Consider the following 15313-nt stretch of genomic DNA (forward strand, 5'->3'; position numbering starts at 1 on the left):
GTGGTAGAATATTAAAAACTCTTGGTTACTTAAGGATCAGATTTACACACTTTATATACTATGCTTTAAATATGAATATTAGTACGTTTTTAGAGTACTTGAGGAACTTTCTTTAAAAAACTAGTTTTTGGATTTGCCTTGGCAGAGATTAAGTCTTTGGTTTGCTCTAGGTATGTACCTCTTTAGGTTCTGCAGTGATGAGACAACTGTCTTCTTTTCTTTCTTAGTACAGTATCATCATGTAGCTGGTTAAAGGTAAAAATTCTGCAATTCTCTTATTTAACAGAAATTTTGGTGAAAAATGGCTTAGAACCTTCCTATTTAATGTCAACTTTTGCCACTATTGTAAAAATGTGCTAATATAAAATGTAGCTACAGTGGATCTATTTTTTTAGATTTACTAAAATTTCAAATTTTAATGAAATTTGGAAATTAAAAAAATACTCTGTAGATATTTATTTGACTTTCACAGTGTGAAAATAGCACAAGTTGGACATGAATAATGAATCGTTTTAATCATTAATTAAAATCTTTTCAGGTCTTCAGAGACTGAATAGAAATGTACTCTGGGGAAGATACAATTGAAAAAGCCAATAAGTTTATGGGAGAACTTACTATCTGCAAAGTTAAATATATTCAACTTTAATATTTGGATTTTTAAATTGTTTTTAAGTTGTAAGGTCTTTGTTGCACATTAACAATAGTCAGTTCCTACGCTCCTCTCCAGACCAATTCCATTCTAAGTTGGGGCTCAAGCATTTGCATATTTTAATTACTCTCTTGAGATATACTTGATTTTTAGTGAACTTCACATATCTAAAATATACAAATTGTTAGAATTTTGATGTGTTTATATCTATAAAAATATCACTACGATCTAGAAAGTGAATATACTGATTGCCTCCAGAAGTTTTCAGATTTCCCTTGGCAATCCCTCTTTTCTGTCCTTCCCTGTATTTCCTTCCCAGGTCATCGCTGTCATTATATATTGATTGACGTTTTCAGAACCTTATGTAAATTTGGCTTTTTTTCCTCAGCATGATTATTTTGAGGTTCATCCATGTAGTTGTGTGTACCAATAGTTCATACTTTTTGTGGTCTTTTGTCATAATTCAGTTAGACACATGTAGCAGAGTATGTTGATTCCTTCAGTTGTGGACACGTTTGAGTCATTTTCAGTTTCTCTGTTATGAGTAGTGGCACCATGAATGTTTGTCTTTGTTTTGAACATATGTTTTCATTCCTTCTACAAAAATACCTAGAGGTCAGTTTTGTTGATAATATTTTTCAGGTCTCCTAGATCCGTGCCAGTTTTCTATACATGTTCTATCAGTTGAGAAAGGGGTATTGAAAGCTCTGAATATATCTGTGAAACTGTTTCTTTTTATTTTTTTAAACAACTTTATTGAGATAAAATGTATATAACACACAGTTTACCCATTTTAATTTTACAATTCAGTATTTTTCAGTATATTTACAGAGTTGTACAACAATCATCACGATCAATTTTAGGCCACTTTCATTACTACAAAAGAAACCCAGTACCCATCAGCAGTCCCTCCCTTCATCCCACCCTTCCAATCCTAGATAGCCACAGATCTGCTTTCTGTCTCATAGATTTGTCTGTTCTGAACATTCCATGGAAATGGAATATAACACGTGGTGTTTTGTGACTGGCTTCTTTCCTTGGGCATGATGTTTTTAAGACTCAGTACTTCATTCCCTTTTGTGGCCAAATAATATTCCATTGTATGAATATGCCACATGTTATCCATTCTTCAGTTGATGGACATTTGGACCGTCTCCATTTTCTGGCTGTTATAAATAATGCTGCTTTAAATATTTGTATATGTTTTTGTGTGGATATTTGGTTTCATTTCTCTGGGGTAAATATCAAAGAGTGGAATTGTTGGGTCATATGGTAATTTTATGTTTAAACTTTTTGAGGAATTATTAGACTATTTTCTAAAATGGCAGCACTGTTTTCCATTCCCATTAAATTTATTTACTTTTGTAGTTCAATCCATTTTTGCTTCATGTATTTTGAAGCCCTGTTATTAAGTCCATACATGTTTAGGTTTGTTTTGTCTTTTTGATAAAAGAACCCTTTTATCATTATGAAATGACCTTTTTTTTTTTAATCTCTCTTGATACTTTTGCTCTGAAATCTGTGCCTGATATTAATACTTTAGTTTTCTTTTGATTGGTGTTAGCATTGTAGCACTTTCATTTGTAATCTGTTTGTAATCTGAGATTTCAGTTAAGTTTCTTTTGGGCAGCATGATGTTTGGGTCTTGCTTTTTATCCAGTTTGACAATCTCTATTAATTGAGGTATTTAGACTATTCTGGTCTAAACTATTGATTATTGATATAGTTCATATAAATATACCATCTTAGTATTTGTTTTCTCTTTGACTCATCTTTTCTTCACCCCCTTTATCTTCTCTTTCTCCCTTCTTTTGGATTAATTATGTTTGATAATTCTAATTTATCTCCTTTGTTGGCTTATTAGTCACAATTCTTTGTTTTGTTATTTTAGTGTTTAGAGTTTCTAATACATATTTTTAGCTTATATGGATTTATTAATGATTTAGATGCATATTATTTGTATTTTTTCTAATGCATGTTTTTAAGTGATATATATGTTACATATGCTCAGAAAATAATATCACCATTTCAGAATAAAATCTTTCTGTGTTCCATTTATAGTATTTTTCTTCTGTTTTAAAGATATTTTCTCTACAATTGTCTTGAATTTTGGCACTCAAACTAAATTCATACTTTGATATTAATAATACCTGTTATTTGTATAACTTTACAGTTTCCCATACACAGTAGTCTGATAAAGAAGGTAAGTCATAGATTATTGTACTATTTATGGAATACAAAATAGGCTTTTGGTTTTAAGAAGTTTTCAAGTCACACAGGTAGCAAGTGGTTGAACTTCTGGTGAACCCCATGTTTTGTAATTCCAGATCAGTGTTATTCTTTGTATACTGTTATATATCATTAACAAATGAAGAAAGAAATGATTACTTAACTTTCCAATCAACTGATGATTCTTTTGTGTGTTTGTTTTTAACTTTATAGTCAATGGCAGAAGTTCTTGCCAAAAAAGAAGAGCTAGCAGATCGTCTAGAAAAGGCTAACGAAGAAGCCATTGCCAGTGCCATTGCTGAAGAGGAGCAGTTAACCAGAGAAATTGAAGCAGAGGAAAACAATGATATTAATATTGAAACTGACAACGACAGTGATTTTTCTGTGAGCTTTAATTTTTTAATTTTTTAAATTTAATATTTTATTTTATTTTTTGTAATTCCACTGTAGTTAACATTCAGTATTATATTAGTGTTAGGTGTACAATATAGTGATTCAACAATTCTTTTTTTTTAATAATTTATTTTTTATTGGTGTTCAATTTGATTCAACAATTCTCTACATTACTCAGTGCTCATCATGGTAAGTGTACTCTTAATCCCCTTCACCTATTTCATCCCTCTTTGCTGACCTCTGATATACTTTATTTTAAAGATTTTACTTATTTATTCATAAGAGACACAGAGAGAGAGAGAGGCAGAGACACAGGCAGAGGGAGAAGCAGCCTTCATGCAGGAAGCCCGATTCGGGACTTGATCCTGGGACTCCAGGATCATGCCCCTGGGCCAAAGGCAGATGCTCAACCGCTGAGCCACCCAGGGATCCCCTGATAATACTTTATTTTAAATGAGTACTGTCAGTTAAAGGTATTTTTCTTCCCAACAAGAACATTTTTTACTTGAAGCATACTTCAGAACATGTGATCTAAAAGATAGTTATAAAATAATCTCTCCAAGAAAAATAGAACACCACATTTTCTCTAAGTACACACAGAAGATGAATCCCCTGGCTAAGTCACATAAAAAGAGATATAACATATACTACAAATTTAAGAAGACTGAGATCGTACCAAGTATATTTTCTACCCACAATGGTACAAAACTAAAGATCAACAATAAAACAAAGTTGGAAAATCTATCATGTAAATATTAAATATCTAATGGGTAAATATTAAACAACACACTACTGAACAAGCAGTGTGCCAAATAGGAAATCAAATGGCAAATCAAAATCTGTCTCAAAACAAAAAAAAGAAAACACAATGTTCCAAAACTTGTGCAGCAAAAGCAAGATGCTAGAATGAAATTTATGCTATAAACACTTGTATTAAGAAAAATAGGGCACCTGGGTGGTTCAGTTAAGCACCTGCCTTCAGCTCAGGTCATGATCCCCTGGGTCCTGGGATCGAGTCCCATATCAGGCTCCCTGCTCCATGGGGAGTCTGCTTCTCTCTCTCCCTCTGCCTGCCACTTCCCCTGCTTGTGCTCTCTTTCTCTCTCTCTCTCAAATAAATAAATGATCTTTTAAAAAATAGTTAAAATAAACAATTTAATGTTATACCACAAGGAACTAGAAAAAGAAACTTAGCTGAAATTTAGTAGAGGAGGGAGACAGCAAAGAAAAATCAAATAAAGAAAATAGAGACCAGAATGAACAATAACATAACATTGAAAGTCATGACTAGTATTCCCCCCCCCAAAAAGAAACAAAATTGGCAATGCTTTAACTATTTTAACTAAGAAAAAAAAAAAGAAGATTCAAAAGTCAAAATGGGAAATAGAAAACAATACAATTGATAATAGATTACTGTTAACAGTTATATACTAACAAATGAGATAACTTAGGAAAAAAACCCAACAAACAGAGAATTCCTAAAAACACACAAGTTACCAAGATTGAATCATGAATCTTGAATCCGGGAAATAGGAAGTCTTCTTAGACCAGTAACAAGAATGGAAGTTGAATTGGGAATCAGAAACTCTGAGCACAAAAAAGCTGAACATCTCATGTTTTCATTGGTGAACTCTACCAAATATTTTTTTAAAGATATTAATGAAAGTCTTTTTCAAAATCTTACAAATAATGGAATAGAGGGAACATGCTCAGAATCATTTCATGAGGTCAGTACTACCCTGATAGCAAAGCAGGATAAAAACAATACAAGAAAAAAAGTCTCTTTTGTCTGATATAAATGTTTTTCTACCCCCTCACTTGCAATCTGCAAGTGTCTTTAGGTCTCAAATGAGTCTCATGTAGGCAACATATAGATGGTTCTTATTTTTTTAATTCATTGTGACAACCTGAAGTGTTTGGTCCACTTACATTCAAAGTAATTGTTGATAGGTACATACTTATTGCCATTTCATTACTTGTTGTTTCTGGAGATTTTCTCTAATCCTTTCTTATCTGTGTCACTTTTGGTCTCCTTTGCACTGAGAGAGTCCCCTTTAATAATTCTTGTAGGGTTGGTTTAGTGGTCATGCGCTCAAAAACTATTTTTGTTTGTCCGAGAAACTCTTTATCTCTTCTTTTATTTTGAATAGTATATAGCCTTGTTGGATAGATCATTCTTGGCTGCAGATTTTTTTTTTCATTTATCATGTTTAGCATAATGCATGCCACTGTCTTTTGGCTTGACCGGTTTCTGTTGAGAAATCTCCAGCTAGTCTTACCAGTTTTCCCTTGTAAGTAAAGGACTTCTTTTGCCTTGCTGCTTTAAAAATTTTTTCTTATATCACTTATATAATATAGTGATAACTATATTTTGCAAATTTAATTACAGTATGTCTTGTTGTCCTGCTTTTGTTGATTTTGATGGGAGTTCTCTGTGCCTCCTGTTTCTTTCCTCAGATTAGGGATTTTCTGCTATTATATCTTGAAATAAATTTTCTGCCCCCCTTTCCTTCTCTTCTCTTCTGGGACTCCTATAACACAAATGTTTTTACATTTGATGGAGTCACTGAATTCTCTAAATCTTTTGTGTTGCCTAATTATTCTTTCTCTATTGTTCAGCTTCATTATTGTCCATTATATTATCTTCAGGGTCACTAATTCATTCCTTTACATCTTCCAGCCTGCTGTTCATTGCATCAGGTCTATTTCCAATCTCATTTATTTCATTCTTGGTCTCTGATTGGTTCTTTTGTCTCTGTTGTAAGGGTCTCACCAATGTCTTCTTAAGCCCAGTGGGTATCCTTATGATTGTTGTTTTAAGTTCTTATCAACTATGTTACTTATTTCTGTTTTGCTTAGCTCTCTGGCCATGGCCTTATCTTGTTCTTTCATTTAGGATAAATTTCTCTGTCTTGGCATTTTGTCTAAGTCTCTGCCTTCTTTTCTGTGTTAGAAAAGCCAGTATGTCTCCTTCTATTGAAAGTAATGGCCTTCTGAAGAAGAGGTGATGTAGTGCCCCAAATCTGGCACTTCAGGGAGTGTCTCTGGTGTGTACTGCTTATGCCCTGCTTCTGTGGTTTGGCTGCTCTGTCCTTCAGGCCATTTGTTTGCAGAGGCTCTCCTTGTCTTCTGGGGGCAGTGTTTGATCCCTGTCCTGAATATGGTGAGTTTTAACTAAATATAAGCTTTGGTGTGCTTGTGAGTTGAGACCTGACACCGACTCTACCAGAACTGAGGCCTTGAGGAACTCTCTGGTTAGGAGATGTGATATGGCCAGGGGTTTCTGCTAGTCTTCTTGGGGATGGGGCTACTTTGCTGGGACTGAGGCAAGGTTGACTAAAAAGTACAGTTCTGCTAGAGTGTAGGGGTGTGGGACTTGCTTGGTGTAAGCAAATTATAGCCAGTGTTGGGGTGAACTGCTGCCTGAGATGGCTCTTTGTTTATCTTGAGGGGTGGGAAAGAGAAATGGCTCTATCCTAGCTCCTTTGTTCTCAAAGAGGCATCTTTGTGTGAACACTGCCTCTCAGGGACATACTCCTAGAATAGTGAATCACTCCCCACTGTGTGCCCCAGGTGTTTGTTCAGAGCACTGTTTTGCTGTTGTTTGTCTACCTTCTTTCCGGAGCAGGGCTGTGCCCTCTGGGCTCCATGCTAGCCAAGCCTGTGGACTTTTAGAACCCTAAGCTTTAAAGCCTTGCTGGTTGCAAAAACACAAAATTCATTTTCCAAGCCAATGGCTTTGGGGAAATGTTCTTGTACATTCCTTGTGTGTTCATCTCTTCCCTTTCCCCATGACCTGGGCTCCCTCCCCTCTGCAGAGGTACCCAAGATCTGATCCATTTCTCTTCTAAACCACATCTCTGTGCTTCCTACCTTCTTCATTGTGACCTCTTCTCTCCCTTTAGTTGTAGAGTTTGTCCTGTCAGTTTTCAGGCTGATTTCTGGGGGAATGATTTGTTAGTTATCTAGTTGTGTTTATGGGAATAGATGAGCTTAGGGATGAGTCTACTTCACTGACACCTTGGGTTCTTTCTGTGAACGCTTAGAATTTTTAACATGCTTGTTCAAAAATTACATCTAGAAATAAAATTCTTAGGGCCAGGAGGACTTAGAATTCATACAAAAACAATAGGAAATCTTTTTTTTTTTTTAGCACTTTACCATTACACGGTGTTTTTTTTTTTTTTTAACTTTTTTTATTATTTATTTATGATAGTCATACAGAGAGAGAGTGGCAGAGACATAGGCAGAGGGAGAAGCAGGCTCCAGGCCCCGGGAGCCCAACGTGGGATTCAATCCCGGGTCTCCAGGATCGCGCCCTGGGCCAAAGGCAGGCGCCAAACCACTGCGCCACCCAGGGATCCCCTACACGGTGTTTTTATGTATAGTACAGTTGACAAGTTGGAAGTTGTTATTCCCACTTTAAAAATAGATAAATTGAATCTTGGAAAAAGTAAGAACTCAACGTTACTAAGATTGTAATTGCAGAGATTGAAATAGAATCTAAAGTAGTTTACTTTTTTCTTTCTGCTAGAAAAAGCAAACGAATGAGTGGGAAATATCAGAAAGGGAGACAGAACATGAGAGACACCTAACTCTGGGAAATGAACAAGGGGTGGTGGAAGGGAGGAGGGCGGGGGGGGGGGGTGACCGGGTGATGGGAACTGAGGGGGCACTTGATGGGATGAGCACTGGGTGTTATGCTATATGTTGGCAAATTGAACTCCAATGAAAAAAATATGTAAAAAAAAAAAAAAAAACAAATGATGTGTGCTTTACAATCAATAAGCACTCAGGATATATATATTTGATAAGAGGCACTTCTTTTTTTTTGTATATTTTTTTATGAGGGACTTCTTTGAGAATGAAAGTAACTATAAATGTTTTGAATATTTTTCTGTGAAATTTTAATGCCCAGAGAATAATTTTGAGCTCTTCTCATGAATATGGCAGAGTTACGTGGTAATAGTATGAGGCCAATATGTTTCTTTTAAACTTACTTGATTTGTCTTTGCTGTTAATGACAAGTAGGTTTATCTTCCTCTTAAAATGTATATACTATAGTATTTTAACTTGGTGATTACTGTAACTATACGAAGTATATAGCTTTTTTCTGGTTTTGAGCTGTTAAATGTATTAGTAATAGGTAGGAAAATTACATCTGCAGTTCATTTTTTAAGATTATAATTGTGTTTAATATTTGTTTTTCACTTTTCCTTATTACATTTTAGGCCAGCATGGGAAGTGGGAGTGTATCTTTCTGTGGTATGTCTATGGACTGGAATGATGTCCTTGCAGATTATGAAGGTATTTGTGTGTGTGTGTGTGTGTGTGTGTGTGTATGCACGCGGCATTGTATGTGTAGCTAGAGAGATTTAGGGTAAATTATTATAGTTTATGTGTAAAATAAATAATTTGGAGGGGAATGCTAATGCCTTTTAAAAGTCTGTTCTCAAATGTTGGTTTTATAGAACTGTGTGGTTAAAAAGTTATAGTAGTTTTCCTTTTTTCTGGGCAGCTCGTGAAACTTGGCGCCAAAATACATCATGGGGGGATATTGTAGAAGAGGAACCTGCTAGACCTCCAGGCCATGGAATTCACATGCATGAAAAACTTTCCTCACCATCTCGTAAAAGGTCTGGCCTTTGAAAATTAATTTGAAATGTTTCACAGGAGGGAAGCTAGTTACTCCTATTTTTTTTTTTAAGATTTTATTTATTTGTTCATAACAGACACACAGAGAGGGAGAAAGAGAGGCAGAGACACAGGCAGAGGGAGAAGCAGGCTCCATGCAGGGAGCCTGATGCGGAACTCGATCCCGGGTCTCCAGGATCTGGCCCTGGGGTGAAGGTGGCGCTAAACCGCTGAGCCACCCAGGCTGCCCCGACTCCTGACTATTAAGTGGAGTTGCTGCACAACATTGTACGGCACATTACTCAGGATAGTTACAGATACATTGAAAAGTGACAGTTTTCCTGAAATGTTAGTCCAAAATTAGCTTTGTATACTTTTTATATTTATTTTAAAAATGTTTAAGACTAAAGAAAATATTTTTGGCTTTATCATGTAAACATTTGTGTCTTCTGTCCATTTGTTTGTGTTAATAGAACAATTGCAGAATCTAAGAAGAAACATGAAGAAAAACAAATGAAAGCACAGCAGCTAAGGGAAAAGTTACGTGAAGAGAAAACATTAAAGCTTCAGAAATTATTAGAAAGGGTGAGTTTAATATTTAGAAATTCTGATAGCCTTAAATTGATGGGCTGATTTTTAACTTGACTTTTTTTTTTGGTGTAAGAGAAGCTAGTGCAACTATAAAAATAATTACATTTTCTTGGAAACCAAAGCATTTCTACCTATGGAATTACAGAAGGTTACCTGCAAAAAAGAAAAAAATTGACGTTTCTAAATTAGCTAGTAATTTGATACTTGCAGAATTTGCATGGATTATTGAAGCTGTGCTTTGTCTTTTGCCGTTTTCATGGGGGGGGGCATTTCTTTGGGGAGTCTTGTGGACAGTGTAGGATGAGTTAGGATAGTTTTGAGCCTCAGATTATCAGGTTTGAAACAGTGGGGCATTAATTGAATTTATAGAAGAGAGTCTTAGAGTATTTAGAATAGTGCCGCTTCTGAACAGTGATATAGTGGAAAGAACATGGGGTCTGGAAATGACTAACTAGTGGTCAAACCTTGGTTTTACATGATACCCTGGGCAAGTTATTCAACAATAGTGCATTTCAGTTTCTTTATTTGTAAAATCACAGTTATAACTATTGACTTCATATGATGATTAAATGTGGCAAGTATAACAGTATAGTGTTAGAATGGCTGTTACTTGTTATATAGTCATTGTTACTTTAATATGGCAGATATAGGCATGGACTGTATTAGTTATGTGTGCTATATAACAAATGACCTCAAAACTTAGCCACTTAAAACAGCAAATATTTATTAGCTTACAATATCTGTGGGCAAGAAAACCTGGATTGCTTTGCTTAGTGATTTTTATTCAGAGTCTCTCATGAGTTTGCAGTCATGCTGTTAGCTGTTAGCTCTCTCTCTCTGTCATGAATAAATAAATAAAATCTTTAAAAAAATAAATAAAATCTTAAACACTATTTGTATTACTTATAATGTGTATTTAAGTTTGGAAGAGATAGTTGGACTAAATAACCTAAATAGTTTTTATTTTTTTAAAGATTTATTTATTTATTTATGATAGAGAGAGAGAGGCAGAGACACAGGAGGAGGGAGAAACAGGCTCCATGCCGGGAGCCCGACTCGGGACTCGATCCCAGGACTCCAGGATTGCACCCTGGGCCAAAAGCAGGCGCTAAACCACTGAGCCATCCGGGGATCCCCCAAATAGTTTTTAAAATGAGGTGTAGTATAAGGTTCTGTTTAGTACAGCAGAAAAGTTGACTGAGAAAAGAAGGAAATCTGATTTTTCTCTTCACCTGAGTCTCAAGAATTTTCATTATTTTTATTTTAATCATTTGGAATGAATTGAAATGAAAAAACAGACCCCTTATTGTGCAGTTCTTTGAGAGTTAATATTTAGTTCTCCGCTTTAGGGAAATACTGTAACACAACTACAGCTTCCCCTCTTTTTTTTTTTTAACAGCTTCCCCTCTTACTGTGTCTTTTTTTTTTTTTTTTAAGATTTCATTTATTTATTTGAGATAGAGGGCAAGTGAGCATGAGCTGAAGGAAGATGCTTAACTGACTGAGCCACCCAGAAGCCCCTTATTGTGTCCTTAAGACAAATTAAAATTATATAGTTTTTTTTCTTATGTAATATAACCTCCAAGTATTCATGCAACCAGAATAATAAATTCTTGAAATTCTACAATATGTTAGAGGATCTTTGGTTAAATTTTTCCATTAATATAAAAATTTTTTTTTCCATTAATCTAAGTATCTCTTTGATTAATTTTTTTATATTTTTAAAGATTTTATTTATTCATGAGAAACACAGAGAGAGGCAGAGACATAGACAGAGGGAGAAGCAGGCTCCCTCCAGGGAGCCTCCTGTGGGACTCAATCCCAGGACCCTGGGATCATGACTTGAGCCAAAGACAGATGCTCAACCACTGAGCCACCCAGCAGCCCCCTCTTTGATTAATTTTAATCAGAAATCTACCTTCCAATTGTATAATAAGTTATTGTTTCAGCATGGTTTTGTATATGTGTTTTCATAACCAGAATTCTTTGTAGCTCAGAGTTGAACAGATACTGAATCCTATTTTACGGGTGTGAAAACTGAATCTAGGAGAGGTGAAGTACAGTTTCCAGTGTCACATGACCAATAATTTGCTGAGCAAGGGCTTTAAAGATCTGTCCTCTAACTTCCAATCTAGTGCTGTTACTGCATCATACTTTTTTAGATGGTTAAACACATAATTATGTAGCTAAAATTCAACTGAAATGTTAGTTTTATTCCCACTCATGTTGAGCCAGCTTTTGATTATAGCTAGCAAGTGACCAAGGTAGATTATGAACTCAAGTAGTCTGGCTCCTGGTCTGTGTTCTTTTTTTTTTTTTTTTAAAGATTTTATTTATTCATGATAGAGAGAGAGAGAGAGGCAGAGACACAGGCAGAGGAAGAAGCAGGTTCCATGCAGGGAGCCCGATGTGGGACTTGATCCCTGGTCTCCAGGATCGCATCCTGGGCCAAAGGCAGGTGCTAAACCACTGCGCCACCCAGGGATCCCCCCTGGTCTGTGTTCTTAATCATAAATCATGCTCCTTTAGATTTTTCTAGGTTCTAGACTTTATAATTCCTAAGCTGTTTATTTGTTAAATTACTATGTGTGATGATCTCACTCTGTGTAGGAGAAGGATGTCCGGAAGTGGAAGGAAGAATTATTAGATCAACGACGCAGGATGATGGAAGAGAAATTACTTCATGCTGAATTTAAACGAGAGGTGCAATTACAAGCAATTGTTAAAAAAGCACAAGAGGAAGAAGCTAAGGTATATCTTAGGTGCTTTGAATGTCGCATTAGTTACCCAAGGACTTTTTTCATTTGTTAATATAAGAAGCTGATATTTATGAAGTAATTATTCTGTGTTAGAATAACAGGCTCACTTAAACCTTATTAGGTGCAATATCGTATACTTAGAATAATCCTATGAGAGGTATATTAATTTTTTACAATTTTTTGAGGTAAAATTGACAGACAATAAATAGCACATATGTAAAACATCAATTTGATGAGTTTTGACATGTATATATTCCTGAAACCTTCAGCACAATGAAGATAATAAACAGTTCCATCACCCTCAGAAGTTTGCTTGTGCTTCTTTTTCTATTCATTCCTTCTTCCAACTCTGTTACTGTGCAGTTGCTGATCTGCTCTTTGTCACTGTAGATGTTAGCATTTTCTAGAATTTTATATGAATGGAATCATACAGTATCTATTCTCTTCCTCTGGCATCTTTCACTCAACATAGTTATTTTGAATGTCATCCATACTGTTGTGTATCTTGGTTCCTTTTCATTGCTGAGAAGTATATCTTTGTATAGAAATACCATAATTTGTTAATCCAGTCACCTGTTGATAGGTATTTGTTTTACTTTCTTGTTTTTGGCCATTATAGATCTAGCTGCTGTGAACCATCATGTGCAAGTCTTTGTGCAGATGTGTGCTTTCATTGTCTTGGGTAAATACCTAAGAATGAGTAGTAGAGCCTCATGATAGGTTCATATTTAACTTTCAAAGAAACAGTTTTCCAAAGTGGTAATTATATTGATCCCCCCCCCCCCCATCTGAAAGTAGAGTGTTCCTATGAAACCTTTTGTAATCTGGAATGACATAAAGATGCAATTACTATTAATGTATATGGAAAACATTGTTAGCATTTCCAGACCCCCAAAATAACCTCTTTTAGGTTTTTCTGATACATTAGAATGCATCTTGCTAATGGATGCACAGAGTAAATTGAGATAAAGCGTAGATGCTCAAAACACAATTCAAAACTATGATGGCTTAATGCTAAGACGCTGAGTGTAGTTCCTGGAGAAGGAGTTTGGTGGGGCCGCTGGTGCTGTTCGGGGTGTGCTAATAATCCTGTAATGACTCACTGTAAAACAAACACTGAACACGGTTTTTGATTTTTTTTTTTTTTGCCTTTTTTCATAAAGCAGAGATCTTTTGTGGATTTCTTTTGGTTAGTGAAAACAAGTACTAATGTAGGTCTCCCATAAAAGCAAAGTGGTATAATGAGAACTTTTGGAAAGCAAGGGATACTTGTGGTATTGGGTATTCTTACCCACAGTGGATGAGAGTTCTAATTGACCACATTCTCACCAACATTTGACATGGTTACACATTGTAATTTTAGCCACTCCATTTTAGGATGTGTCTACAGTATCACATTTGGTTTTATTTTTCATTTTTGAACATCTTTTCATGTGCTTATTTAATATCTTTATCTCTTGTTTGGTAAAATGTATGTTCAAACATTATGTTCATTTATTAAGGTTATTGTTTTATTATTAAATTCTTTTTTTTAGCTTTGCTGAGCTATAAATGGCAAATAGCAAGTTTTATAAAGAATAGAACATGAAACATATACATTCCCCTCATCAAGTTAAATAACACATCCATTACCTCACATACTTATTTTGTGTGTGTGTGTGTGTGTGTGTGTGTCTGTGAGAGAGAGAGAATGTTTAAGTTTTATTCTCTTAGGGTATTTCAATTATACAATACAGTGTTATCAACTGTCTTCACCATGTTATACATTATATCTTCAGAACTTATTCATCTTATCACTCAAAGTTCATGCGCTTTTTCCAACTTCTCCCTGTTTCTTTTTCCACCCTCAGCTCCTGGCAGCCACTTTTCTTCTCTATATTTTTATGAGTTCACCTTCCCCCCCCCCCCCCCCAAATCTAAAATCATACCATGCAGCATTTGTCTTTCTTTGTCTGGCTCATTTGATTTAGCATATTGCCCTCCAGTTTCATCCATGTTGTCACAAATGAAGATTTCTTAGAAGACTTCATGTATTTTAGATATTAAGATCTGTGTTTTGCAAATATGCCTCACAGTCCTTGGATTGCCTTTTCCTTAAATGCCCAATATATTAACTTCTTTTTTTCTATACCTGTGTTTTTTTGTGTCCTATTTAAAAAATCTTTACCTAAATTTAAGGTTACTAAGATTTTCTCTTAATTTTTTGATAGGAGTTTTAAATTTTACAATGAGGTGTGTATTCCTTTTGAGTTAAATTTTTTTTTTTCCTTTTGAGTTAAATTTTGTATATGGTGTGAGGTAGGGTTGAGGTTCATTTTTTTTTTTTTTTTGGTAGGGAATATCTGGTGGTCAAGTAGCAATTGTTGAAAACATTATCGTTTTTATATTGAATTGCCTTAGTAGCCTTGTTGAAAAGCTATTTTCCATATATGTATGGGTCTGTTTTTGACCATCTGTTTCATTTGTCTCTGTGCTTATTTTTACGCCAATACCACTTTATCTTGATTACTGTTATAATATCCTGTTCCATTGATGAATATGTATATCTAGTGCTTTGAAGTTTTCAGTGTTCAAAAATCTTTCACCTTACTTAAATTTATTCCTAAGTGTATACTCTTGTAGACATGGTTGTAAATTGGAATTGTTTTCTTAATTTTATTTTCAGATTGTTTATTGCTAGTGCGCAGAAATGCAGTTGAATTTTATATATTGGTCTTGTCTCTTGCAACCTTGGTTGAACTGGGTTTTTAGTTCTAATAGCTTTTTAGTGGATTCTTCAGGGTTTTCTATATACAAGATCACGTTATCTGCAAATAGATATAGGTTTACTTCTTTTCCAACCTGGATGTCTTTGATTTGTTTTTCTTGCTTTATGTAGAACCTGAAATACAATGTTGAATAGAAGTGCTAAACATGGACATGACATCCTTGTCTTGTTCCCAGTCTTTAGGGGAGGTATTTAGTCTTTCATCATAAAGTATGATATTAGGTGTAGGTTTTCATAGGTGCCTTTCATCAGGAAGTTCCTTTTTATTCCTATTTTGTTGTGTGCTTTTAT

At 35.0% G+C, this 15313-nt stretch overlaps 1 protein-coding gene across 30 annotated transcripts in view; it reads left to right on the forward strand.

The window, feature by feature from the left end:
* SCAPER (S-phase cyclin A associated protein in the ER) overlaps positions 1-15313 on the forward strand; it is a 420028-nt gene that overhangs the window by 84630 nt on the left and 320085 nt on the right. For all 30 annotated transcript variants that reach the window (XM_072739204.1, XM_072739209.1, XM_072739212.1 and 27 more), the window contains 5 exons: positions 3092-3262; positions 8503-8578; positions 8790-8907; positions 9379-9490; positions 12107-12247. In XM_072739204.1, the coding sequence (XP_072595305.1) occupies positions 3092-3262; positions 8503-8578; positions 8790-8907; positions 9379-9490; positions 12107-12247 (618 nt within the window). The remainder of the gene's footprint in view (positions 1-3091; positions 3263-8502; positions 8579-8789; positions 8908-9378; positions 9491-12106; positions 12248-15313) is intronic.

The sequence above is a fragment of the Vulpes vulpes genome, chromosome 15, assembly GCF_048418805.1.
Source record: "Vulpes vulpes isolate BD-2025 chromosome 15, VulVul3, whole genome shotgun sequence".
In the NCBI taxonomy this organism is placed as follows: domain Eukaryota; kingdom Metazoa; phylum Chordata; class Mammalia; order Carnivora; family Canidae; genus Vulpes; species Vulpes vulpes.